General features: G+C 46.1%; 1 protein-coding gene and 1 long non-coding RNA gene across 3 annotated transcripts in view; both read left to right on the top strand.

Moving 5' to 3' along the window:
• LOC127920246 (ubiquitin thioesterase ZRANB1) overlaps positions 1 to 24,801 on the top strand; it is a 30,397-nt gene extending 5,596 nt beyond the window's left edge. The window contains exons 3-8 of the mRNA XM_052504091.1: positions 1,470 to 1,541; positions 5,364 to 5,562; positions 8,444 to 8,564; positions 9,328 to 9,457; positions 14,723 to 14,952; positions 23,396 to 24,801. Coding sequence (XP_052360051.1) covers positions 1,470 to 1,541; positions 5,364 to 5,562; positions 8,444 to 8,564; positions 9,328 to 9,457; positions 14,723 to 14,952; positions 23,396 to 23,620 — 977 coding nt within the window. The 3' untranslated portion in view covers positions 23,621 to 24,801. The remainder of the gene's footprint in view (positions 1 to 1,469; positions 1,542 to 5,363; positions 5,563 to 8,443; positions 8,565 to 9,327; positions 9,458 to 14,722; positions 14,953 to 23,395) is intronic.
• LOC127920247 (uncharacterized) lies at positions 10,495 to 11,384 on the top strand. 2 transcript variants are annotated; one of them, XR_008105455.1, is made up of 3 exons: positions 10,495 to 10,640; positions 10,715 to 10,751; positions 11,336 to 11,384. It is a non-coding gene; the product is annotated as an uncharacterized LOC127920247 (long non-coding RNA). The 2 variants fall into 2 exon arrangements; XR_008105456.1 differs by having other exon boundaries at positions 10,678 to 10,751.
• Positions 24,802 to 26,698: the final 1,897 nt, after the last annotated feature.

Raw genomic sequence — 26,698 nt, 5'->3', positions numbered from 1 at the left:
TTAGCCGTGCAGCTACTGTTAGCCTTCAGAATGTATTCACACCCCCTTGATTTATTCCATCTATTGTTGTTACAGCCTGAATTCAGAATGGATTTGTTTTTCCTTTTTCTCAACCATCTAAACACAATACTCCACAATGACAAAGTGAAGACATGTTAAAAATATATATATAAATATATTGAAAAATGAAACGTCATTTACATAAGTATTCAGACCCCTTTGCTATGACACTCCAAATTGAGCTCAGGTTCATCCAATTTCCTTTCGTCGTTCTTGATGTCACTGCATCTTTATTTGTGGCCAATTTTGTGGCCAATTTTAAATGGTTTGGACATCTATTTAGAAAGAAACACACCTGTCTATATAGGGTCCCACAGGTGACAGCGCATGTTCGTGTAGAACCTACACCGGGAAGTCCAAGGAACTCTCCGTAGATATGTATATATTTTTTTTAACCTTTATTTAACCAGGCAAGTCAGTTAAGAACAAATTCTTATTTTCAATGACGGCCTGGGAACAGTGGGGTTAACTGCCTGTTCAGGGGCAGAACAACAGATTTTGTACCTTGTCAGCTCGGGGGTCCAACGCTCTAACCACTAGGCTACCCTGCCGCCTCTACACTCTAACCACTAGGCTACCCTGCCGCCTCTACACTCTAACCACTAGGCTACCCTGTCGCCTCTACACTCTAACCACTAGGCTACCCTGCCGCCTCTACCCTCTAACCACTAGGCAACCCTGCCGCCTCTACACTCTAACCACTAGGCTACCCTGCCGCCCCATATCTGGGGAAGGGTATAAAACAATTACTAGAGTCTTGAAAGTTTCCATCATTGGGAAATGGAAAACATATTGAACTACCCAGACTCTGCCTAGAGCTGGCTGTCTGACCAAACTGAGCTATCGGGCAAGAACAGCATGTTTACTGTTCAGTCACCAATTGGCAAAATGGAGATCATTTTCTGAAGGTTTTATTACAAGCATCTCTTCTCAGTGCTGTTTTCTGGTTTCACTATGACCGTTTTGATTGGGGGGGGGTCTTTGGCAGTCAGTATAGGCAAATGTGAACAGGGGTAATTTTGTAATCTAGCTGATAATAATATTTGCAGTTTTTTCTCTCTCTCTCTGTCTCTCTCTGTCTCTCTGTCTCTCTCTCTCTCTCTCTCTCTCTCTCTCTGTTTCTCTCTCTCTGTTTCTCTCTCTCTCTCTCTCTCTCTCTCTCTCTCTCTCTCTGTCTCTCTCTGTCTCTCTGTCTCTCTGTCTCTCTCTCTCTCTCTCTCTCTCTCTCTCTCTCTCTCTCTCTCTCTCTGTCTCTCTCTCTCTCTCTCTCTCTCTCTCTCTCTCTCTCTCTCTCTCTCTCTCTCTCTCTCTCTCTCTCTCTCTCTCTCTCTCTCTCTCTCTCTCTCTCTCTCTCTCTCTCTCTCTCTGTCTCTCTCTCGCTCTCTCTCTCTCGTTGTGTGTTTCTGCAGACATCGAAGACCTGCCCACTGCAGTCCAGGAGAAGCTGTTTGACGAGGTGTTAGACCGAGATGTACAGAAAGGTAAAAAGATCTCAGAGGATTCTTGATATCTCTGGATATTTCTCAATATCTCCCATCAACCCCATGCCAGGGATGCGTACTGCATGTTGAATATTTACCATTAGAATCAAGTGTGTGTGTGTGTGCGTGTGTGTGTGCGTGTGTGTGTGTGTGTGTGTGTGTGTGTGTGTGTGTGTGTGTGTGTGTGCGTTGATCCTTTCGCGTCCGTCTCAGATGACCAGTTGCAAAGTGATGAAAGAGAGAAGCTCCTTTAAGACCACACGCTGTTCCATGAGAGTCAACTCTGTGCCAAATATACACCTGTGTACAAAACATTAGGAACACCTTCCCAATATTGAGTTGCACCCCCTTTAGCCCCTTAGAACAGCCTCAATTCATTGGGTCGTGGACTCGACACAAAGTATTGAATGAGTTCCACAGGGCTGCTGGAGGATGTTGACTCTAATGTGTCCCAACAGTTGTGTCATGTTGGCTCGATGTCCTTTGGGTGGTGGACCGTTCTTGATACACTCGGGGAAACTGTTGAGTGTGGAAAAACCCAGCAGCGTTGCAGTTCTTGACACACTCAAACCGGTGCGCCCTGGACCCTACTACCATACCCTGTTCAAAAGGCACTTAAATATTTAGTCTTGCTCATTCACGCTCTGAATGGCACAGATACACAATCCATGCCTCAATTGTCTCCAGTCTTTAAAATCCTTCTTTAACCCGTCTCTGACCAGGTGAATCCAGGTGAAAGATATGATCCCTTATTGATGTCACTTGTTAAATCCACTTCAATTCAATTTAAATCCACTCCTTCATCTACATGTCTCCTCCCCTTCATCTACATGTCTCCTCCCCTTCATCGGCATGTCCCCGCCCCCCCCATCCACATGTCTCCTCCCCTTCATCGGCATGTCTCCTCCCCTTCATCTACATGTCTCCTCCCCTTCATCTACATGTCTCCTCCCCTTCATCTACATGTCTCCTCCCCTTCATCTACATGTCTCCTCCCCTTCATCTACATGTCTCCTCCCCTTCATCTACATGTCTCCTCCCCTTCATCTACATGTCTCCTCCCCTTCATCTACATGTCTCCTCCCCTTCATCTACACTGATTGAAGTGGATTTAACAAGTGACATCAATAAGGGATCATAGCTTTCACCTGGATCCACCTGGTCAGGCTGTTATTGAAAGAGCAGGTGTTCCTAATGTTTTGTGCACTCAGTGTATGTTAGGTGTGAATTTTGTGGGTGATAATTCTGCGTCAGTCAATCTTTCAGATGAGCAGGTAGAAAAGCGAAGAGTCCTCCTTTTAGGAGCCCCAATCTGCTCCTCTCCTCAGCTAGCTATTTACCTCTCCTCAGCTAGCGAGTTACCTCACCGCCCTCTCCTCAGCTAGCTAGTTACCTCACCTCCCTCCCTCTCCTCTCCTCAGCTAGCTAGTTACCTCACCTACCTCTCCTCAGCTAGCTAGTTACCTCACCTCCCTCTCCTAGCTAGCTAGTTACCTCACCTCCCTCTCCTAGCTAGCTAGTTACCTCACCTCCCTCTCCTCAGCTAGCGAGTTACCTCACCGCCCTCTCCTCAGCTAGCTAGTTTACCTCTCCTCTCCCTCCCTCTCCTCTCCTCAGCTAGCTAGTTACCTCACCGCCCTCTCCTCTCCCCAGCTTAGCTAGTTACCTCACCACCCTCTCCTCTCCTCAGCTAGCTAGTTACCTCACCTCCCTCTCCTCTCCCAGCTAGCTAGTTACCTCACCACCCTCCCTCTCCCCAGCTAGCTCCTCACCTCACCTCTCCTCCCTCAGCTAGCTAGTTACCTCACCACCCTCTCCCTCTCCCCAGCTAGCTAGTTACCTCACCGCCCTCTCCTCTCCTCAGCTAGCTAGTTACCTCACCTCCCTCTCCTCTCACCAGCTCTCCTCACCGCCCTCTCAGCTCAGCTAGTTACCTCACCACCAGCTAGCTAGTTACCTCACCGCCCTCTCCTCTCACCAGCTAGCTAGTTACCACCAGGGTACCTAACTAGCTAGCAGTTACCTTTCAGCTCTAGTTACCTCACCACCCTCCTCTCCCCAGCTAGCTGTTACCTCACCTCTCCCCCTCAATGATTCTCCCAGCTAGCTAGTTACCTCACTGCCCTCTCGGCTAGCTAGTTACCTCACCGTCTCCTCAGCTGTGTTACCCATCCTCTCCTCTCACCAGCTAGCTAGTTACCTCACCTCCCTCTCCTCTCACCAGCTAGCTAGTTAACCGCCCTCTCCTCTCCCCAGCAGCTAGGATGCTCCAGTTGGTTGTTGCAGGGCCTCACCTCCCTCTCCTCTCCCCAGGGGCTAGTTACCTCACCGCCCTCTCCTCTCCCCAGGCTAGTTAAGAATGCTAAGTACCTCACCTCCCTCTCCTCAGCTGTAGTTACCTCACCTCCCTCTCCTCTCCTCAGCTAGCTAGTTACCTCACAAGCTGTTACTGTGTCCTCTCTGCTGTCTGTGTGTGTTACCTCACCGCCCTTCTCTCCCCAGCTGCTGTTACCTGTCCCTCTCCTCTCCCCAGCTAGCTGTTACCTTTCTCTGTGTCTGCTAGTGTGTCATTTCTCCCCAGCTCTGTCTGTCTCCCCAGCTGCTCCTTTCTCTGTCCCCAGCTGCTAGTTACCTCACCGCCCTCTCCTGTCACCAGCTAGTGTTACCTCCTTCTCTCTCACCAGCTGTGTTACCTCACCGTGCTAGCTAGTCCTCACCACCCTTCTCTGTGCTGTGTGTCTGTGTCCTCTCACCAGCTGCTGTTACCTTTTCTCTCTGTCTGTGCTGCTGTCACCTTTCTCTCCCCAGCTGCTGTTACCTGTGTCCTGTCCCCAGCTGCTGTTACCTGTCCCTGTCTCTCTCCTCAGCTAGCTAGTTACCTCACCTCCCTCTCTGTCTGCTGCTGTGTCACCTTTCTCTGTGTGTGTGTGTGTCTCTGTGTGTGTGCTGCTAGTTACCTTTCCTCTCTGCTGTGTGTGTCACCTTTCTCTCCTCAGCTAGCTGTTACCTCACCTCCCTCTCCTCTCCTCAGCTGTGTTACCTGTCTGTCCTGTGTGTGTGTCTTTTCTCTCTGTCTGTGTGTGTCCTTTCAGCTCTGTTACCTCACCGTGTGTGTGTGCTGTGTCTGTGTGTGTGTGTGTCCTCACCGCCCTCTCTCTGTGTGTTACCATGGGTGTGTGTGTCTGTGTGTGACTGTGTCCTTTCTCCCAGGTGTGTCTGTCTCGGAGGTGTGTGTGACCTATTTCAGCTGCGTGTGTGTGTGGGAGAAATAGGATGTGTGTTGTCTGGGTGTGAAGTGAGTTGCTGTGTCTTTTCTCCCTCCCTGTCTAAATGTGTATGTGTCCTTTCTCTGTGTCTGTGTGTGTCTTTTCTCTCTGTCTGTGTGTGTCTTTCTCTGTGTCTGTGTGTGTCCTTTCTCTGTGTGTGTGTGTGTCTGTGTGTGTGTGTGTCTTTTCTCTCTGTCTGTGTGTGTCCTTTCTCTGTGTGTGTGTGTGTGTGTGTGTGTCCTTTCTGTGTGTGTGTGTGTGTCCTTTCTGTGTGTGTGTGTGTGTGTGTGTGTGTGTTTGTGTGTGTGTGTGTGTGTGTGTGTGTGTGTCCTTTCTCTCTGTTTGTGTCTGTGTGTGTGTCTTGTGTGTGTCTGTGTGTGTGTGTGTGTGTGTGTGTGTGTGTGTGTGTGTGTGTGTGTGTGTGTGTGTCCTTTCTCTCTGTCTGTGTGTGTGTCCTTTCTCTGTGTGTGTGTGTGTCCTTTCTGTCTGTCTGTGTGTGTGTCCTTTCTCTGTGTGTGTGTGTGTCCTTTCTGTCTGTGTGTGTGTGTCTCCACAGAGCTAGAGGAGGAGTCTCCCATCATCAACTGGTCCTTGGAGCTGGGTACCAGGCTGGACAGCAGACTGTATGCCCTGTGGAACCGTACACAGGGAGACTGCCTGTTAGACTCAGTACTGCAGGCTACCTGGGGGATATACGACAAGGACTCAGTCCTCCGCAAGACCCTCCACGACAGCCTGCATGACTGCTCTCACTGGTAAGAAACACAGGGATATGGGACACACACACACACACACACACACACACACACACACACACACACACACACACACACACACACACACACACACACACACACACACACTGGCCCTTGCAAAGATTTACAGGACAGACTGCACGACTGCTCTCCCTGTTGAGAATTACACACACTGTGGCTGGCTGTGTCTGGCCCCCCTATCCACACACTATGGCTGGGCTCTGGCCCCCTATCCACACACTGTGGCTGGGCTCTGGCCCCCCTATCCACACACTGTGGCTGGGCTCTGGCCCCCCTATCCACACACTGTGGCTGGGCTCTGGCCCCCTATCCACACACTGTGGCTGGGCTCTGGCCCCCTATCCACACACTGTGGCTGGGCTCTGGCCCCCTATCCACACACTGTGGCTGGGCTCTGGCCCCCTATCCACACACTGTGGCTGGGCTCTGGCCCCCTATCCACACACTGTGGCTGGGCTCTGGCCCCCCTATCCACACACTGTGGCTGGGCTCTGGCCCCCTATCCACACACTGTGGCTGGGCTCTGGCCCCCTATCCACACACTGTGGCTGGGCTCTGGCCCCCTATCCACACACTGTGGCTAACTCTGGCCCCCTATCCACACACTGTGGCTGGGCTCTGGCCCCCTATCCACACACTGTGGCTGGGCTCTGGCCCCCTATCCACACACTGTGGCTGGGCTCTGGCCCCCTATCCACACACTGTGGCTGGGCTCTGGCCCCCTATCCACACACTGTGGCTGGGCTCTGGCCCCCTATCCACACACTGTGGCTGGGCTCTGGCCCCCTTTCCACACACTGTGGCCAACTCTGGCCCCCTATCCACACACTGTGGCTGGGCTCTGGCCCCCCTATCCACACACTGTGGCTGGGCTCTGGCCCCCTATCCACACACTGTGGCTGGGCTCTGGCCCCCTATCCACACACTGTGGCTGGGCTCTGGCCCCCTATCCACACACTGTGGCTGGGCTCTGGCCCCCTATCCACACACTGTGGCTGGGCTCTGGCCCCCTATCCACACACTGTGTCTGGGCTCTGGCCCCCTATCCACACACTGTGGCTGGGCCATCTGTGGCTGGCCCCCTATCCACACACTGTGGCTGGGCCCCCTATCCACACACTGTGGCTGGGCTCTGGCCCCTATCCACACACTGTGGCTGGGCTCTGGCCCCCTATCTGTGGCTGGGCTCTGGCCCCCCTATCCACACACTGTGGCTGGGCTCTGGCCCCCCCCTATCCACACACTGTGGCTGGGCTCTGGCCCCCCTATCCACACACTGCGGCCATCTCTGGCCCCCTATCCACACACTGTGGCTGGGCTCTAGCCCCCCTATCCACACACTGGAATACCACACACTGTGGCCAATACAATACAATATAACTTTATTGTTCATATGTTACAGTGACCCCCGCCCCGCTTCGATGTTCCAAACATACGGCTCGCTACATGTCCACTACAGAGAGACAGGGAGCAGGAGAACACGAGTTCTGATCAGTCAGGGAAATGAAAGAGCTGAAAACACGTTGGCTCACTATTCTAAAAGAAGATGGAAAACAAGCTACAGATGGAAACACGTCTGGAATTTAGCTGGTTCTTTGGGTTGTATTGGATCCCTGGTAGGTAGTTACATTGGGTTGTATTGGATCCCTGGTAGGCAGTTACATTGGGTTGTATTGGATCCCTGGTAGGCAGTTCCATTGGGTTGTATTGGATCCCTGGTAGGCAGTTACATTGGGTTGTATTGGATCCCTGGTAGGCAGTTTAGGCAGTTACATTGGGTTTTATTGGATCCCTGGTAGGCAGTTCCATCCGTAGGAGATGAGATGATGGCTACTGCCTGTATAGCTGGTTCTTTGGGTTGTATTGGATCCCTGGTAGGCAGTTACATTGGGTTGTATTGGATCCCTGGTAGGCAGTTTAGGCAGTTACATTGGGTTTTATTGGATCCCTGGTAGGCAGTTCCATCCGTGGGATGAGATGATGGCTACTGCCTGTAGGCTGGTTCTTTGGGTTGTATTGGATCCCTGGTAGGCAGTTACATTGGGTTGTATTGGATCCCTGGTAGGCAAAGCATTGGGTTGTATTGTGTTCCCTGGTAGGCAGTTACATTGGGTTGGATTGGGATCCCTGGTAGGCAGTTTCATTGGGTTGTATTGGATCCCTGGTAGGCAGTTACATTGGGTTGTATTGGATCCCTGGTAGGCAGTTACATTGTTCTGTGTTCCAGGTTCCCTGGTAGGCTGTTATATTGAGTTGTTTGTTCCCTGTGTTCCAGGCTGTTACATTGGGTGGAAGGAGTGGTAGGCAAAGCTAGTGAGGTGTTTGTTCTGTGTTCCAGGTTCTACACACGGTGGAAGGAGTGGGAGTCCTGGTATTGAGGTTTTTGTTCTGTGTTCCAGGTTCTACACACGGTGGGAGTCGTGGTAGTGAGATGTTTGTTCTGTGTTCCAGGTTCTACACACGGTGGAAGGAGTGGGAGTCCTGGTATTGAGGTGTTTGTTCTGTGTTCCAGGTTCTACACACGGTGGGAGTCCTGGTATTGAGATGTTTGTTCTGTGTTCCAGGTTCTACACACGGTGGAAGGAGTGGGAGTCCTGGTATTGAGATGTTTGTTCTGTGTTCCAGGTTCTACACACGGTGGGAGTCGTGGTAGTGAGATGTTTGTTCTGTGTTCCAGGTTCTACACACGGTGGAAGGAGTGGGAGTCCTGGTAGTGAGGTGTTTGTTCTGTGTTCCAGGTTCTACACACGGTGGAAGGAGTGGGAGTCCTGGTAGTGAGATGTTTGTTCTGTGTTCCAGGTTCTACACACGGTGGAAGGAGTGGGAGTCCTGGTATTGAGGTGTTTGTTCTGTGTTCCAGGTTCTACACACGGTGGAAGGAGTGGGAGTCCTGGTATTCTCAGAGCTTTGGTCTCCACTTCTCCCTCCGAGAAGAACAGTGGCAGGAGGACTGGGCCTTCATACTCTCTCTTGCCAGCCAGGTAACTAACTAACTAACTAACTGACTGACTGACTGACTGACTGACTGACTGACTGACTGACTGACTGACTGACTGACTGACTGACTGACTGACTGACTGACTGACTGACTGACTGACTGACTGACAGACAGACAGACAGACAGACAGACAGACAGACAGACAGACAGACAGACCAGCCTTTCTATCCCCTGTGTTATAAAATGTAATATTATTATTGGAGGTACTTTGTTTATCTGATCAGAGGTCTACAATATGCAGCTGTCACTCACACACACACACACACACACACACACACACACACACACACACACACACACACACACACACACACACACACACACACTGTCACTATAATGACCAAATCATGTGAAAGCACCTCAAATGGATCGAAATGCTAATGGCAGTCCAGTGACTTGAATGGGATTTGTGTCCCCAATGCTAAAAACATTAGCATGTGTAAAGAGTGCCATGGAAACTGAAGCGGAGCACGGATTGCTGTCGTACCTTGTCCATGGACTGCTGACAGGATAAGGAAACCAGTGTAATTTGGGTAGACTATCCCTTTAAGCCTTCCATTGTGAGGAGACTGTAGTACATTGAATATCTCCTAATCGCCAATCTCATGCCTGTCTGCCTGTTTTCCTGTCTGTTTTTGTCTACCTGTCTGTCTGCCTGTCTGTCTTCCTGCCTGTCTGTTTTCCTGTCTGTCTGCCTGCCTGCCTGCCTGCCTGTCTGTCTGTCTGTCTGTCTGTCTTCCCCACAGCCTGGTGCCAGCCTGGAACAGACTCACATCTTTGTTCTAGCCCACATTCTTCGTCGACCAATCATCGTGTACGGAGTGAAGTATTACAAGAGTTTCCGTGGAGAGACGTTAGGCTACACTCGTTTCCAAGGTGAGTAGAGAGACGTTAGGCTACACTCGTTTCCAAGGTGAGTAGAGAGACGTTAGGCTACACTCGTTTCCAAGGTGAGTAGAGAGACGTTAGGCTACACTCGTTTCAAGGTGAGTGGAGAGACGTTAGGCTACAGTCGTTTCCAAGGTGAGTGGAGAGACGTTAGGCTACACTCGTTTCCAAGGTGAGTAGAGAGACGTTAGGCTACACTCGTTTCCAAGGTGAGTGGAGAGACGTTAGGCTACAGTCGTTTCCAAGGTGAGTAGAGAGACGTTAGGCTACAGTCGTTTCCAAGGTGAGTAGAGAGACGTTAGGCTACACTCGTTTCCAAGGTCAGTAGAGAGACGTTAAGCTACACTCGTTTCCAAGGTGAGTGGAGAGACGTTAGGCTACAGTCGTTTCCAAGGTGAGTAGAGAGACGTTAGGCTACACTCGTTTCCAAGGTGAGTGGAGAGACGTTAGGCTACACTAGTTTCCAAGGTGAGTAGAGAGACGTTAGGCTACACTCGTTTCCAAGGTGAGTAGAGAGACGTTAGGCTACACTCGTTTCCAAGGTGAGTAGAGAGACGTTAGGCTATACTCGTTTCCAAGGTGAGTAGAGAGACGTTAGGCTACACTCGTTTCAAGGTGAGTGGAGAGACGTTAGGCTACACTCGTTTCCAAGGTGAGTAGAGAGACGATAGGCTACAGTCGTTTCCAAGGTGAGTGGAGAGACGATAGGCTACAGTCGTTTCCAAGGTGAGTAGAGAGACGTTAGGCTACGGTCGTTTCCAAGGTGAGTGGAGAGACGTTAGGCTACACTCGTTTCCAAGGTGAGTGGAGAGAGTTACGTTTCCAAGGTGAGTGGAGAGACGTTAGGCTACACTCGTTTCCATGGTGAGTGGAGAGACGATAGGCTACACTCGTTTCCAAGGTGTTTCCAAGGTGAGTAGAGAGACGTTAGGCTACACTCGTTTCCAAGGTGAGTGGAGAGACGATAGGCTACACTCGTTTCCAAGGTGAGTGGAGAGACGTTAGGCTACACTCGTTTCCAAGGTGAGTAGAGAGACGTTAGGCTACACTCGTTTCCAAGGTGAGTAGAGAGACGTTAGGCTACACTCGTTTCCAAGGTGAGTAGAGAGACGTTAGGCTACACTCGTTTCCAAGGTGAGTAGAGAGACGTTAGGCTACACTCGTTTCCAAGGTGAGTGGAGAGACGATAGGCTACACTCGTTTCCAAGGTGAGTAGAGAGACGTTAGGCTACACTCGTTTCCAAGGTGAGTAGAGAGACGTTAGGCTACACTCGTTTCCAAGGTGAGTAGAGAGACGTTAGGCTACACTCGTTTCCAAGGTGAGTAGAGAGACGTTAGGCTACACTCGTTTCCAAGGTGAGTAGAGAGACGTTAGGCTACACTCGTTTCCAAGGTGAGTAGAGAGACGTTAGGCTACACTCGTTTCCAAGGCGAGTAGAGAGACGTTAGGCTACACCCGTTTCCAAGGTGAGTAGAGAGACGATAGGCTACACTCGTTTCCAAGGTGAGTAGAGAGACGTTAAGCTACACTCGTTTCCAAGGTGAGTAGAGAGACGTTAGGCTACACTCGTTTCCAAGGTGAGTGGAGAGACGTTAAGCTACACTCGTTTCCAAGGTGAGTAGAGAGACGTTAGGCTACACTCGTTTCCAAGGTGAGTAGAGAGACGTTAGGCTACACTCGTTTCCAAGGTGAGTGGAGAGACGTTAAGCTACACTCGTTTCCAAGGTGAGTGGAGAGACGTTAAGCTACACTCGTTTCCAAGGTGAGTAGAGAGACGTTAAGCTACACTCGTTTCCAAGGTGAGTAGAGAGACGTTAGGCTACACTCGTTTCCAAGGTGAGTGGAGAGGCGTTAAGAGTTTCCAGGTGAGTAGAGAGACGTTAAGCTACACTCGTTTCCAAGGTGAGTGGAGAGACGTTAAGCTACACTCGTTTCCAAGGTGAGTAGAGAGACGTTAGGCTACACTCGTTTCCAAGGTGAGTAGAGAGACGTTAAGCTACACTCGTTTCCAAGGTGAGTAGAGAGACGTTAGGCTACACTCGTTTCCAAGGTGAGTAGAGAGACGTTAAGCTACACTCGTTTCCAAGGTGAGTAGAGAGACGTTAGGCTACAGTCGTTTCCAAGGTGATTGGAGAGACGTTAGGCTACACTCGTTTCCAAGGTGAGTGGGGAGACGTTAGGCTACACTCGTTTCCATGGTGAGTAGAGAGACGTTAGGCTACACTCGTTTCCAAGGTGAGTGGGGAGACGTTAGGCTACACTCGTTTCCAAGGCTACACTCGTTTCCAAGGTGAGTGGAGAGACGTTAGTGTGTTCTAGCTATAACTCACATCTATATAAGTAGACCAGTCAGTCTGACCCCAGACCTGTAGAGAGAGAGAGAGATAGAGACTAATGGGCAGCTATGTAACGGTTCTAGCTATAACTCACATCTATATAAGTAGACCAGTCAGTCTGACCCCAGACCTGTAGAGAGAGAGAGAGATAGAGACTAATGGGCAGCTATGTAACGGTTCTAGCTATAACTCACATCTATATAAGTAGACCAGTCAGTCTGACCCCAGACCCGTAGAGAGAGAGAGAGATAGAGACTAATGGGCAGCTACGTAACGGGTTCTAGCTATAACTCAAATCTATATAAGTAGACCAGTCAGTCTGACCTCAGACCTGTAGAGAGAGAGATAGAGACTAATGGGTGTTATTATGTGTTATTAGACCAGAGGAAGCTGTAGATAGAGACTGTGTGTTATTAGACCAGAGGAAGCTGTAGATAGAGACTGTGTGTTATTAGACCAGAGGAAGCTGTAGATAGAGACTGTGTGTTATTAGACCAGAGGAAGCTGTAGATAGAGACTGTGTGTTATTAGACCAGAGGAAGCTGTAGATAGAGACTGTGTGTGTTGTTATTAGACCAGAGGAAGCTGTAGATAGAGACTGTGTGTTATTAGACCAGAGGAAGCTGTAGATAGAGACTGTGTGTTATTAGACCAGAGGAAGCTGTAGATAGAGACTGTGTGTTATTAGACCAGAGGAAGCTGTAGATAGAGACTGTGTGTGTTGTTATCAGACCAGAGGAAGCTGTAGATAGAGACTGTGTGTGTTGTTATCAGACCAGAGGAAGCTGTAGATAGAGACTGTGTGTGTATGTGTCTCTGTCTCTGTCTAAACTGAGCCTACATATGAAACCTTATAGGAACAACATATTAGCCCATAGCAGAGTTGTATGTGGTTTGTGGGCGCGAGGGGCCCAGGAGTGGGGTTGCCATGCATGGTCGCTGGGTAACATTAAAACAACATAGCTCTCCATGTAAATCCATTTCCTTTCATGTTCAAAATAGACTACAGTTAATAGAAGGGCCCTAGCAACCAATACAGCAACACTAGATCATGAAAGGACCACTCAAGGCCCTCGTTGGGGGAATAAGTGTTTTCATTTGCAATTATTTTGGGATCAAATAAAATCTTAATAAAATGTAATATTGTATGTAGACTTTACCGTGAAATGCTTACCTACGAGCCCTTTCCCAACAGTGCAGTTAAAAAGTACGAAAATTAGAAAATTGATAAAAAGACATTTGTAACACAATAAAATAACAACGAGGCGATATACAGTCGAGAAGGAGTAGCCGTTCCCGAGGCAAGGTACTGAGGTACGAGGTAGTAGTGAGTCAGGGTCCTGGGGTACGAGGTAGTAGTGAGTCGGGGTACTGGGGTACGAGGTAGTAGTGAGTCGGGGTACTGGGGTACGAGGTAGTAGTGAGTCGGGGTACTGGGGAACGAGGTAGTAGTGAGTTGGGGTACTGGGGTACGAGGTAGTAGTGAGTCGGGGTACTGGGGAACGAGGTAGTAGTGAGTTGGGGTACTGGGGTACGAGGTAGTAGTGAGTCGGGGTACTGGGGAACGAGGTAGTAGTGAGTCGGTGTACTGGGGTACGAGGTAGTAGTGAGTCAGGGTCCTGGGGAACGAGGTAGTAGTGAGTTGGGGTACTGGGGTACGAGGTAGTAGTGAGTCGGGGTACTGGGGAACGAGGTAGTAGTGAGTCGGGGTAATGGGGTACGAGGTAGTAGTGAGTCGGGGTACTGGGGAACGAGGTAGTAGTGAGTCGGTGTACTGGGGTACGAGGTAGTAGTGAGTCAGGGTCCTGGGGAACGAGGTAGTAGTGAGTTGGGGTACTGGGGTACGAGGTAGTAGTGAGTCGGGGTACTGGGGAACGAGGTAGTAGTGAGTCGGGGTACTGGGGTACGAGGTAGTAGTGAGTCGGGAACGAGGTAGTAGTGAGTCAGGGTCCTGGGGAATGAGGTAGTAGTGAGTCGGTGTACTGGGGTACGAGGTAGTAGTGAGTCGGCGTACTGGGGTACGAGGTAGTAGTGAGTCGGGGGATGAGGTAGTAGTGAGTCAGGGTCCTGGAGTATTAGACCAGAGGAAGCTGTATCATGAGGTGTGTGTGTCTCTGTCTAAACTGAGCCTACATATGAAACCTTATAGGAACAACATATTAGCCCATAGCAGAGTTGTATGTGGGTTGTGGGCGCGAGGGGCCCAGGAGTGGGGTTGCCATGCATGGTTGCTGGGTAACATTAAAACAACATAGCTCTCCATGTAAATCCATTTCCTTTCATGTTCAAAATAGACTACAGTTAATAGAAGGGACCTAGCAGTGAGTCGATATACTGGGGTACGAGGTAGTAGTGAGTCGGGGTACTGGGGTACGAGGTAGTAGTGAGTCGGTATACTGGGGTACGAGGTAGTAGTGAGTCGGGGTACTGGGGTACGAGGTAGTAGTGAGTCGGGGTGTTGGAGTACGAGGTAGTAGTGAGTTGGGGTACTGGGGTACGAGGTAGTAGTGAGTCGGCGTACTGGGGTACGAGGTAGTAGTGAGTCGGGGTACTGGGGTACGAGGTAGTAGTGAGTCGGGGTACTGGGGTACGAGGTAGTAGTGAGTCGGGGTGTTGGAGTACGAGGTAGTAGTGAGTTGGGGTACTGGGGTACGAGGTAGTAGTGAGTCGGCGTACGAGGTAGTTGGGAGATTTATTGAGGTAATATGTACGTGTAGGTTTGGTTAGGTTATTTTTAGTACTATGTACATAGTAGGAGAGAAAGGCATAAAGTCCGGGTAGCCATTTGATTAACTGATAGAGACACTGACCTGTGTCTCTACCTGTACAGGTGTGTACCTGTCTGAGACTGACCTGTGTCTCTACCTGTACAGGTGTGTACCTGTCTGAGACTGACCTGTGTCTCTACCTGTACAGGTGTGTACTTGCCCCTGTTGTGGGAGCAGAGCTTCTGTTGGAAAAGTCCCATCGCCCTGGGTTACACACGCGGACACTTCTCTGCCCTGGTCGCCATGGAGAACGACGGCTACGACAATCGCGGCGCGGGCGCCAACCTTAACACTGACGATGACGTCACCGTAACCTTCCTGCCGCTGGTGGACAGCGAGAGAAAACTGCTGCACGTACATTTCCTGTCTGCACAAGAGGTAACATTATCTCTTAGCCTACATTGTCCACCCCCCCAGAGGAAATCTAATTACATAATATTAAAATCCATCTGTTTAAACTGGAGAGATGTTGTTTTTTTGGTGTCTCATCCCGCCGATATCGACCTTCCGCATCTACAGTGAAAAGTGGGACAGTGAAGTGACAGTTATAAATGTATGTGGGTATAACATGACAGTTATTAATGTATGTGGGTATAACTGACAGTAAAGTGACAGTTATTAATGTCTGTGGGTATAACTGACAGTAAAGTGACAGTTATTAATGTCTGTGGGTATAACTGACAGTAAAGTGACAGTTATTAATGTATGTGGGTATAACTGACAGTTATTAATGTATGTGGGTATAACTGACAGTAAAGTGACAGTTATTAATGTCTGTGGGTATAACTGACAGTAAAGTGACAGTTATTAATGTCTGTGGGTATAACTGACAGTAAAGAGACAGTTATTAATGTATGTGGGTATAACTGACAGTTATTAATTTATGTGGGTATAACTGACAGTTATTAATGTATGTGGGTATAACTGACAGTAAAGTGACAGTTATTAATGTCTGTGGGTATAACTGACAGTAAAGAGACAGTTATTAATGTATGTGGGTATAACTGACAGTTATTAATGTATGTGGGTATAACTGACAGTTATTAATGTTTGTGGGTATAACTGACAGTTATTATTGTATGTGGGTATAACTGACAGTTATTAATATATGTGGGTATAACTGACAGTAAAGAGACAGTTATTAATGTATGTGGGTATAACTGACAGTAAAGAGACAGTTATTAATGTATGTGGGTATAACTGACAGTAAAGTGACAGTTATTAATGTATGTGGGTATAACTGACAGTAAAGTGACAGTTGTTAATGTATGTGGGTATAACTGACAGTTATTAATGTATGTGGGTATAACTGACAGTAAAGTGACAGTTATTAATGTATGTGGGTATAACTGACAGTAAAGTGACAGTTGTTAATGTATGTGGGTATAACTGACAGTTATTAATGTATGTGGGTATAACTGACAGTAAAGTGACAGTTGTTAATGTATGTGGGTATAACTGACAGTAAAGTGACAGTTATTAATGTAGGTGGGTATAACTGACAGTTATTAATTTATGTGGGTATAACTGACAGTTATTAATGTATGTGGGTATAACTGACAGTTATTAATTTATGTGGGTATAACTGACAGATATTAATGTATGTGGGTATAACTGACAGTAAAGAGACAGTGATTAATGTATGTGGGTATAGCTGACAGTAAAGAGACAGTGATTAATGTATGTGGGTATAACTGACAGTTATTAATGTATGTGGGTATAACTGACAGTAAAGTGACAGTTATTCATGTATGTGGGTATAACTGACAGTTATTAATGTATGTGAGTATAACTGACAGTAAAGTGACAGATATTAATGTATGTGGGTATAACTGACAGTAAAGTGACAGTTATTAATGTATGTGGGTATAACTGACAGTAAAGTGACAGTTATTAATGTATGTGGGTATAACTGACAGTTATTAATGTATGTGGGTATAACTGACAGTTATTAATGTATGTGGGTATAACTGACAGTAAAGTGACAGTTGTTAATGTATGTGGGTATAACTGACAGTAAAGTGACAGTTATTAATGTAGGTGGGTATAACTGACAGTTATTAATGTATGTGGGTATAACTGACAGATTAATGTATGTGGGTATAACTGACAGTTATTCATGTATGTGGGTATAACTGACAGATATTCATGTATGTGGGTATAACTGACAGTAAAGTGACAGTTATTAATGTATGTGGGTATAACTGACAGTTATTAATGTATGTGGGTATAACTGACAGTTATTAATGTATGTGGGTATAACTGACAGTAAAGTGACAGTTATTAATGTATGTGGGTATAACTGACAGATTAATGTATGTGGGTATAACTGACAGTTATTAATCTATGTGGGTATAACTGACAGTTATTAATGTGTGTGGGTATAACTGACAGTAAAGTGACAGTTATCAATGTATGTGGGTATAACTGACAGTAATTAATGTATGTGGGTATAACTGACAGTAAAGTGACAGTTATTAATCTATGTGGGTATAACTGACAGTTATTAATGTATGTGGGTATAACTGACAGTTATTAATGTATGTGGTTATAACTGACAGTAAAGTGACAGTTATTAATGTATGTGGGTATAGCTCACAGTAAAGTGACAGTTATTAATGTCTGTGGGTATAGCTCACAGTAAAGTGACAGTTATTAATGTATGTGGGTATAACTGACAGTAAAGTGACAGTTATTAATTTATGTGGGTATAACTGACAGTAAATTGACAGTTATTAATGTATGTGGGTATAACTGACAGTAAAGTGACAGTTATTAATGTATGTGGGTATAACTGACAGTAAAGTGACAGTTGTTAATGTATGTGGGTATAACTGACAGTAAATTGACAGTTATTAATGTATGTGGGTATAACTGACAGTAAAGTGACAGTTATTAATGTATGTGGGTATAACTGACAGTAAAGTGACAGTTGTTAATGTATGTGGGTATAACTGACAGTTATTAATGTATGTGGGTATAACTGACAGTTATTAATGTTTGTGGGTATAACTGACAGTTATTAATGTATGTGGGTATAACTGACAGTTATTAATGTATGTGGGTATAACTGACAGTAAAGTGACAGTTGTTAATGTATGTGGGTATAACTGACAGTAAAGTGACAGTTATTAATGTAGGTGGGTATAACTGACAGTTATTAATTTATGTGGGTATAACTGACAGTTATTAATGTATGTGGGTATAACTGACAGTTATTAATTTATGTGGGTATAACTGACAGATATTAATGTATGTGGGTATAACTGACAGTAAAGAGACAGTGATTAATGTATGTGGGTATAACTGACAGTTATTAATGTATGTGGGTATAACTGACAGTAAAGTGACAGTTATTCATGTATGTGGGTATAACTGACAGTTATTAATGTATGTGAGTATAACTGACAGTAAAGTGACAGATATTAATGTATGTGGGTATAACTGACAGTAAAGTGACAGTTATTAATGTATGTGGGTATAACTGACAGTAAAGTGACAGTTATTAATGTATGTGGGTATAACTGACAGTTATTAATGTATGTGGGTATAACTGACAGTAAAGTGACAGTTGTTAATGTATGTGGGTATAACTGACAGTAAAGTGACAGTTATTAATGTAGGTGGGTATAACTGACAGTTATTAATGTATGTGGGTATAACTGACAGATTAATGTATGTGGGTATAACTGACAGTTATTCATGTATGTGGGTATAACTGACAGATATTCATGTATGTGGGTATAACTGACAGTAAAGTGACAGTTATTAATGTATGTGGGTATAACTGACAGTTATTAATGTATGTGGGTATAACTGACAGTTATTAATGTATGTGGGTATAACTGACAGTAAAGTGACAGTTATTAATGTATGTGGGTATAACTGACAGATTAATGTATGTGGGTATAACTGACAGTTATTAATCTATGTGGGTATAACTGACAGTTATTAATGTGTGTGGGTATAACTGACAGTAAAGTGACAGTTATCAATGTATGTGGGTATAACTGACAGTAATTAATGTATGTGGGTATAACTGACAGTAAAGTGACAGTTATTAATCTATGTGGGTATAACTGACAGTTATTAATGTATGTGGGTATAACTGACAGTTATTAATGTATGTGGGTATAACTGACAGTAAAGTGACAGTTATTAATGTATGTGGGTATAGCTCACAGTAAAGTGACAGTTATTAATGTCTGTGGGTATAGCTCACAGTAAAGTGACAGTTATTAATGTATGTGGGTATAACTGACAGTAAAGTGACAGTTATTAATTTATGTGGGTATAACTGACAGTAAATTGACAGTTATTAATGTATGTGGGTATAACTGACAGTAAAGTGACAGTTATTAATGTATGTGGGTATAACTGACAGTAAAGTGACAGTTGTTAATGTATGTGGGTATAACTGACAGTAAATTGACAGTTATTAATGTATGTGGGTATAACTGACAGTAAAGTGACAGTTATTATGTGGGTATAACTGACAGTTATGTTATTAATGTATGGGGTATAACTGACAGTTATTAAGTGATAATGTATGTGGTATAACTAAAGACAGTTATTAATGTATGTGGGTATAACTGACAGTTATTAATGTATGTGGGTATAACTGACAGTTATTAATGTGATAACTGACAGTTATTAATGTATGTGGTATAACTGACAGTTATTAATGTATGTGGGTATAACTGACAGTAAAGTGACAGTTATTAATGTATGTGGGTATAACTGACAGTTATTAATGTATGTGGGTATAACTGACAGTTTATTAATGTATGTGGTATAACTGACAGTTATTAATGTATGACAGTGGGTATAACTGACAGTTATTAATGTATGTGGGTATAACTGACAGTTATTAATGTATGTGGGTATAACTGACAGTTATTAATGTATGGGTATAACTGACAGTTATTAATGTATGTGGGTATAACTGACAGTAAAGTGACAGTTATTAATGTATGTGGGTATAACTGACAGTTATTAATGTATGTGGGTATAACTGACAGTTATTAATGTATAACTGACAGTTATTAATGTATGTGGGTATAACTGACAGTAAAGTGACAGTTATTAATGTATGTGGGTATAACTGACAGTTATTAATGTATATAACTGACAGTTATTAAATGTATGTGACTGACAGTTATTAATGTATGTGGGTATAACTGACAGTTATTAATGTATGTGGGTATAACTGACAGTAAAGTGACAGTTATTAATGTATGTGGGTATAACTGACAGTTATTAATGTATGTGGGTATAACTGACAGTAAAGTGACAGTTATTAATGACATAACTGACAGTAAAGTGACAGTTATTAATGTATGTGGGTATAACTGACAGTAAAGTGACAGTTATTAATGTATGTGGGTATAACTGACAGTAAAGTGACAGTTATTAATGTATGTGGGTATAACTGACAGTTATTAATGTGACAGTTATTAATGTATGTGGGTATAACTGACAGTAAAGTGACAGTTATTAATGTATTTGGGTATAACTGACAGTAAAGTGACATTTATTAATGTATGTGGGTATAACTGACAGTAAAGTGACAGTTATGAATGTATGTGGGTATAACTGACAGTTATTAATGTGATAACACAGTTATTATTAATGTCTGTGGGTATAACTGACGGTGGCTGACCAGTTATTAATGTGGGTATAACATAGTGGATCATATTTAACACGATATAAATTATACTAAAATACAGTGAAATTTCCGGACATATAATGAGAACATTCTAGAACATTCTAAAACATTAGGAACACCTGATCTTTCAATAACAGCCTGACCAGGTGAATCCAGGTGAAAGCAATGATCCTTTATTGATGTCACTTGTTAAATCCACTTCAATCAGTGTAGATGAAGGGGAGGAGACATGTAGATGAAGGGGAGGAGACATGTCGATGAAGGGGAGGAGACATGTAGATGAAGGGGAGGAGACAGGTGGTTAAATAAGGATTGTTAGACCTTGAGACATGGATTGTGTATGTGTGACATTCAGAGGGTTTATGGGCAAGACAAAATATATGTACGGGCCTTTTGAACAGGCTATGGTAGTAGGTGCCAGGTATACTGGTTTGTGTCAAGAACTGCAACGCTGCTGGGTTTTTCACGCTCAACAGTTTCCCTGAGTGTATCAAGAACGGTCCACCACCCAAAGGACATCCAGCCAACATGACACAACTGTTGGGGAAGCATTAGAGTCAACATGGGCCAGGATCCCTGTGGAACGCTTTCAATACCTTGTAGAATCAATGCCCTGGTGAATTGAGGCTGTTCTGAGGGGCAAAAGGGGGGGGGGGTGCAACTCAATATTAGGAAGGTGTTGAATGTTTTGTACACTCAGTGTGTATTTAAAACAATTGTCATTTTTATTTACAATCCCTTTATCCAAACGGTTTACTCATTCACCTAGCTTTTATCAAATATCTCTCATCACCTAGCTCTCATCACCTAGCTCTTATCACCTAGCTCTTATCAAATAGCTCTTATCACCTAGCTCTTATCAAATAGCTCTTATCACTTAGCTCTCATCACCTAGCTCTTATCAAATAGCTCTTATCACCTAGCTCTCATCACCTAGCTCTCATCACCTAGCTCTTATCAAATAGCTCTCATCACCTAGCTCTTATCACCTAGCTCTTATCAAATAGCTCTCATCACCTAGCTCTTATCAAATAGCTCTTATCAAATAGCCTCCTCCTCCTTCATTAATACAGTGTCTTTGTAGACACGCCTCCTCCTCCTTCATTAATACAGTGTCTCCGTAGACACGCCTCCTCCACCCACCTTCATTAATACAGTGTCTTTGTAGACATGCCTCCTCCTCCTTCATTAATACGGTGTCTCTGTAGACACGCCTCCTCCTCCTTCATTAATAGTGTCTCCATAGACACGCCTCCTCCACCCACCTTCATTAATACAGTGTCTCCATAGACACGCCTCCTCCACCCACCTTCATTAATACAGTGTCTTTGTAGACACGCCTCCTCCTCCTTCATTAATACGGTGTCTCTGTAGACACGCCTCCTCCTCCTTCATTAATACGGTGACTCTGTAGACACGCCTCCTTCCTCCTTCATTAATACGGTGTCTCTGTAGACACGCCTCCTCCCTCCTTCATTAATACGGTGACTCTGTAGACACGCCTCCTTCCTCCTTCATTAATACAGTGTCTTTGTAGACACGCCTCCTCCACCTTCATTAATACGGTGTCTCTGTAGACACGCCTCCTTCCTCCTTCATTAATACGGTGTCTCTGTAGACACGCCTCCTCCCACCTTCATTAATGCAGTGTCTCTGTAGACACGCCTCCTCCACCTTCATTAATACGGTGTCTCTGTAGACACGCCTCCTCCTCCCCACCTTCATTAATACAGTGTCTCTGTAGACACGCCTCCTCCCTCCTTCATTAGTACGGTGTCTCTGTAAACACGCCTCCTCCCATCTTCATTAGTACGGTGTCTCTGTAGACACGCCTCCTCCCTCCTTCATTAGTACGGTGTCTCTGTAGACACGCCTCCTCCCTCCTTCATTAGTACGGTGTCTCTGTAGACACGCCTCCTCCTCCACCTTCATTATTACGGTGTCTCTGTAGACACGCCTCCTTCTCCCCACCTTCATTAATACAGTGTCTCTGTAGACACGCCTCCTCCTCCACCTTCATTAATATGGTGTCTCTGTAGACACGCCTCCTCCTCCTCCACCTTCATTAATACGGTGTCTCTGTAGACACGCCTCCTCCTCCTCCACCTTCATTAATATGGTGTCTCTGTAGACACGGCTCCTCCTCCCCACCTTCATTAATACAGTGTCTCTGTAGACACGCCTCCTCCTCCCCACCTTCATTAATACGGTGTCTCTGTAGACACGCCTCCTCCTCCACCTTCATTAATACGGTGTCTCTACAGACACGCCTCCTCCTCCTCCACCTTCATTAATATGGTGTCTCTGTAGACACGCCTCCTCCTCCCCACCTTCATTAATACAGTGTCTCTGTAGACACGCCTCCTCCTCCTCCACCTTCATTAATACGGTGTCTCTGTAGACACGCCTCCTCCTCCTCCACCTTCATTAATACGGTGTCTCTACAGACACGCCTCCTCCTCCTCCACCTTCATTAATATGGTGTCTCTGTAGACACGCCTCCTCCTCCCCACCTTCATTAATACAGTGTCTCTGTAGACACGCCTCCTCCTCCCTCCTTCATTAATATGGTGTCTCTGTAGACACGCCTCCTCCTCCTCCACCTTCATTAATACGGTGTCTCTGTAGACACGCCTCCTCCTCCTCCACCTTCATTAATATGGTGTCTCTGTAGACACGCCTCCTCCTCCTCCACCTTCATTAATATGGTGTCTCTGTAGACACGCCTCCTCCTCCTCCACCTTCATTAATATGGTGTCTCTGTAGACACGCCTCCTCCTCCTCCACCTTCATTAATATGGTGTCTCTGTAGACACGCCTCCTCCTCCTCCACCTTCATTAATATGGTGTCTCTGTAGACACGCCTCCTCCTCCCCACCTTCATTAATACAGTGTCTCTGTAGACACGCCTCCTCCCTGTCTTCTCTTGAGAGCCATGTCTGCCTGCGGCGGCCTTTCTCAATAGCGAGGCTATGTTCACTGAGTCTGTACATAGTCAAAGCTTTCCTTAAGTTTGGGTCAGTCACAGTGGTCAGGTATTCTGCCACTGTGTACTCTCTGTGTAGGGCCAAATAGCATTCTAGTTTGCTTAGTATTTTGTTGTTAATTCTTTCCAATGTGTGTCTCTCTCTCTCTCTCTCTCTCTCTGTCTAGATGGGTAACGAGGAGCAGCAGGAGAAGTTGTTGAGGGAGTGGCTGGACTGCTGTGTAACGGAGGGAGGCATGTTGGCCGCAATGCAGAAGTCGTCCCGTCGACGCAACCACCCACTGGTCACACAAATGGTGGAGAACTGGCTGGATGGATACCGACAGATCTGTCCCTGCGCCTCTCTCTCCGACGGGGAGGAGGAGGAGGAGGAGGAGGAGGAAGATGAGTGAAGGAGGGAAGGACACAGTGACACAGACACAGGAGAGGGTGACCAAGAGGATGATGTGGCGTCACTGGATGGGACTCGAGACCACTAGCATCCTTCATACGGTACCATACGCCTCCTCACCTCAGAGAGAGAGGATCCACGGTCTTCTGCGCTGCCGTCTGAGGCTGTATCCCAAAGCACATAGGGTTCTGGTCAAAAAAGTAGTGCGCACTATATAGGGGAATAGGTTGGCATTTGGGATGCAGGCGGAGCGATCGATGGTCTCTCACTCTGCCGTCTCAGAAGCACTGAAGAGAGGAGACCTGCTCTGGTCCTGAAAGAACTCTTGTAACACATTCTAGAATCTCCTCAACAAAACCATGGCAACAACAATGGGTGCGTTCATAAATTCACTCTGGAGTGCGTTGTCAGTTCGTAAATTCACTCTGGAGTGCGTTGTCAGTTCGTAAATTCACTCTGGAGTGCGTTGTCAGTTCGTAAATTCACTCTGGAGTGCGTTGTCAGTTCGTAAATTCACTCTGGAGTGCGTTGTCAGTTCGTAAATTCAGAGCGCACACTGGAACGCTCTGGCCGAGGAGTAGGGTTGATCTGAACGTCCTGACCTCACAACGGCAATCAAGCACACAAGCTAACTGGCTAAAGTGGGTTAGCTTGCTAGCTACTTCCAGACACATAATGAGAGAACACCTCACTCTGACCATTTTACTCCCCCTAGCAGAGCTGGTTAGGCTGTTTACATGTTATCCAGAGCGTTGGTAACTGTAACTGTGCTGCCGGCAACAATTGAATTACGTTGTTTTTTTTTTGCAGAGGTTTACTGACACCGGTCGTATTCAACGGGTGTGTTGCGCGTTTATAAATGAATCAGTTATTCTCTCACACTGACGACATTCTGTTCTGAAATGGGAGTCGACAGCCAGGGTGACTTTACGAACGCACCCAAGGACAAACAACGACCACCAAGTAGCCACCCGTAATATTTCAAATAAAGAACTATAGTTTGTGAAATGTTAATCGTCTTTAAAATAATAAACGCATGAGTTTTATAAATGATGTACTAGGAAACAAAGTGATTACCAGCATCGAAGTGGAACACAGGAATCCTCCATTGACTATCACTACTATGGACATCGACCTACGAAAAACCACGTTACTTTAATACACATGTTTCTCTACTCCGTTTTCCCTGCTGCCCGGTCTGTTATTGAAGAATACTTGCCGTTTTCAATCCACCCATCCACCGGAGATTGTCACGAACCTCGCCGAAGATGGGTGCCTCTTCCTGTTCGGGCGGTGCTCGGCGGCCTGTTAGCTGCCATTCGATTCCCTTTCCGTTTGTTTTTGGGGTTATTGGGTAATTGGGTACACCTGTTTTGTGTTAGGGTTTGTTTGTAGGGTATTTAAGGGCACTAGGCCTGCTGGGTATTTGTGCGGCTTGTTTGTGTTACTCTGTGTTTGATGGTGTGAGTTATTCGTGTATTTATTCTCCGGACTATTTTGTCCTGTTGTTTGGACTGGCAACTTATATACGCCCGGTGTGTTGACGTGACTGTTTTGTTGCGCTGGGGAATACATTTGAAAGAAAGACTGAACTCTGTTCTCTGCGCCTGATTCCACCCACCACTCCTAGTTGATCGTAACAGAAGCCCGCACCAATACCCAGCAGGCCTAGTGCCCTTAAATAACCTACAAACAAACCCTAACACAAAACAGGTGTACCCAATTACCCAATAACCCAAAAACAAACGGAAAGGGAATCGATGACAGCTAATAGGCCGCCGAGCACCGCCCGAACAGGAAGAGGCACCCATCTTCGGCGAGGTTCGTGACAGCCCTATATTTAGGAAGCCGTAGTTATATTTAAAGAAACTTAAAAGACGCCGCACTCATGAAATTAAACTGTTCTATTTAGAAGGTTGTAAATGCGAACTGAATTTAGCTTAAAGCTAAAGCAGAGTTATTAAAGAGAACAGAATTTAGCTTAAAGCAGAGTTATTAAAGAGAACTGAATTTAGCTTAAAGCTAAAGCAGAGTTATTAAAGAGAACAGAATTTAGCTTAAAGCTAAAGCAGAGTTATTAAAGAGAACAGAATGTAGCTTAAAGCTAAAGCAGAGCTATTAAAGAGAACTGAATTTAGCTTAAAGCTAAAGCAGAGCTATTAAAGAGACTTCTCATCCCACAAATGTGTCTACAAGGTTCACCAGGAAGAGCATCTGTTTTTCTGGATCCTTTATCCCTTCTGCAAAAAGCCTTTAAAAAGTTGGATGGTTAAAACTGTGTTTAGGAGAGCGAGGGAGAGAGAGCGAGGGAGAGGGGGAGCGAGGGAGAGAGAGCGAGGGAGAGGGGGAGCGAGGGAGAGAGAGCGAGGGAGGCACAGGGAGAGTGGGAGCGAGGGAGAGAGAGCGAGAGAGGCACAGGGAGAGCGAGGGAGAGCGAGAGAGAGGGGCACAGGGAGAGCGAGGGAGAGCAAGAGAGAGGGGCACAGGAAGAGCGAGAGAGAGAGAGGCACAGGAAGAGCGAGAGAGAGAGGGGCACAGGGAGAGCGCGAGAGAGAGGGGCACAGGGAGAGAGCGAGAGAGAGAGGGGCACAGGGAGAGAGCGAGAGAGAGAGGGGCACAGGGAGAGAGAGAGAGAGAGAGGGGCACAGGGAGAGAGAGAGAGAGAGAGGGCACAGAAAGAGAGAGAGAGAGAGAGGGGCACAGGGAGAGAGAGAGAGAGAGAGAGAGAGAGAGAGGGGGCACAGAGAGAGAGAGAGAGGGGCACAGGGAGAGAGAGAGAGGGGCACAGGGAGAGCGAGAGAAGTTGGATGGTAAAAATATTTATTTGTTTAGAAGAGAGAGGCAGCGAGGGGGGGGGCAGAGAGAGGGCGGGGGGGGGGCAGAGAGAGAGCAGTTTTATAATTTATTCTGCTCGTGGTTTTCCTGTGTTTTTGTTTGATTATTTCCATCCTTTCTGTGAGGAGAAAACCTGTACGAGTTGGGGGCCATTTGTTAGTGTGATGTCATTGGAGAAAACCTGTACGAGTTGGGGGCCATTTGTTAGTGTTCAGACATTGGAGAAAACCTGTACCATTTGTTA

The sequence above is a fragment of the Oncorhynchus keta genome, unplaced genomic scaffold, assembly GCF_023373465.1.
Source record: "Oncorhynchus keta strain PuntledgeMale-10-30-2019 unplaced genomic scaffold, Oket_V2 Un_contig_1869_pilon_pilon, whole genome shotgun sequence".
Taxonomy (NCBI): Eukaryota; Metazoa; Chordata; class Actinopteri; order Salmoniformes; family Salmonidae; genus Oncorhynchus; species Oncorhynchus keta.
The sequence above is the reverse complement of the archived record's forward strand: the minus strand, read 5'-3'. Positions and strand labels throughout refer to the sequence as shown.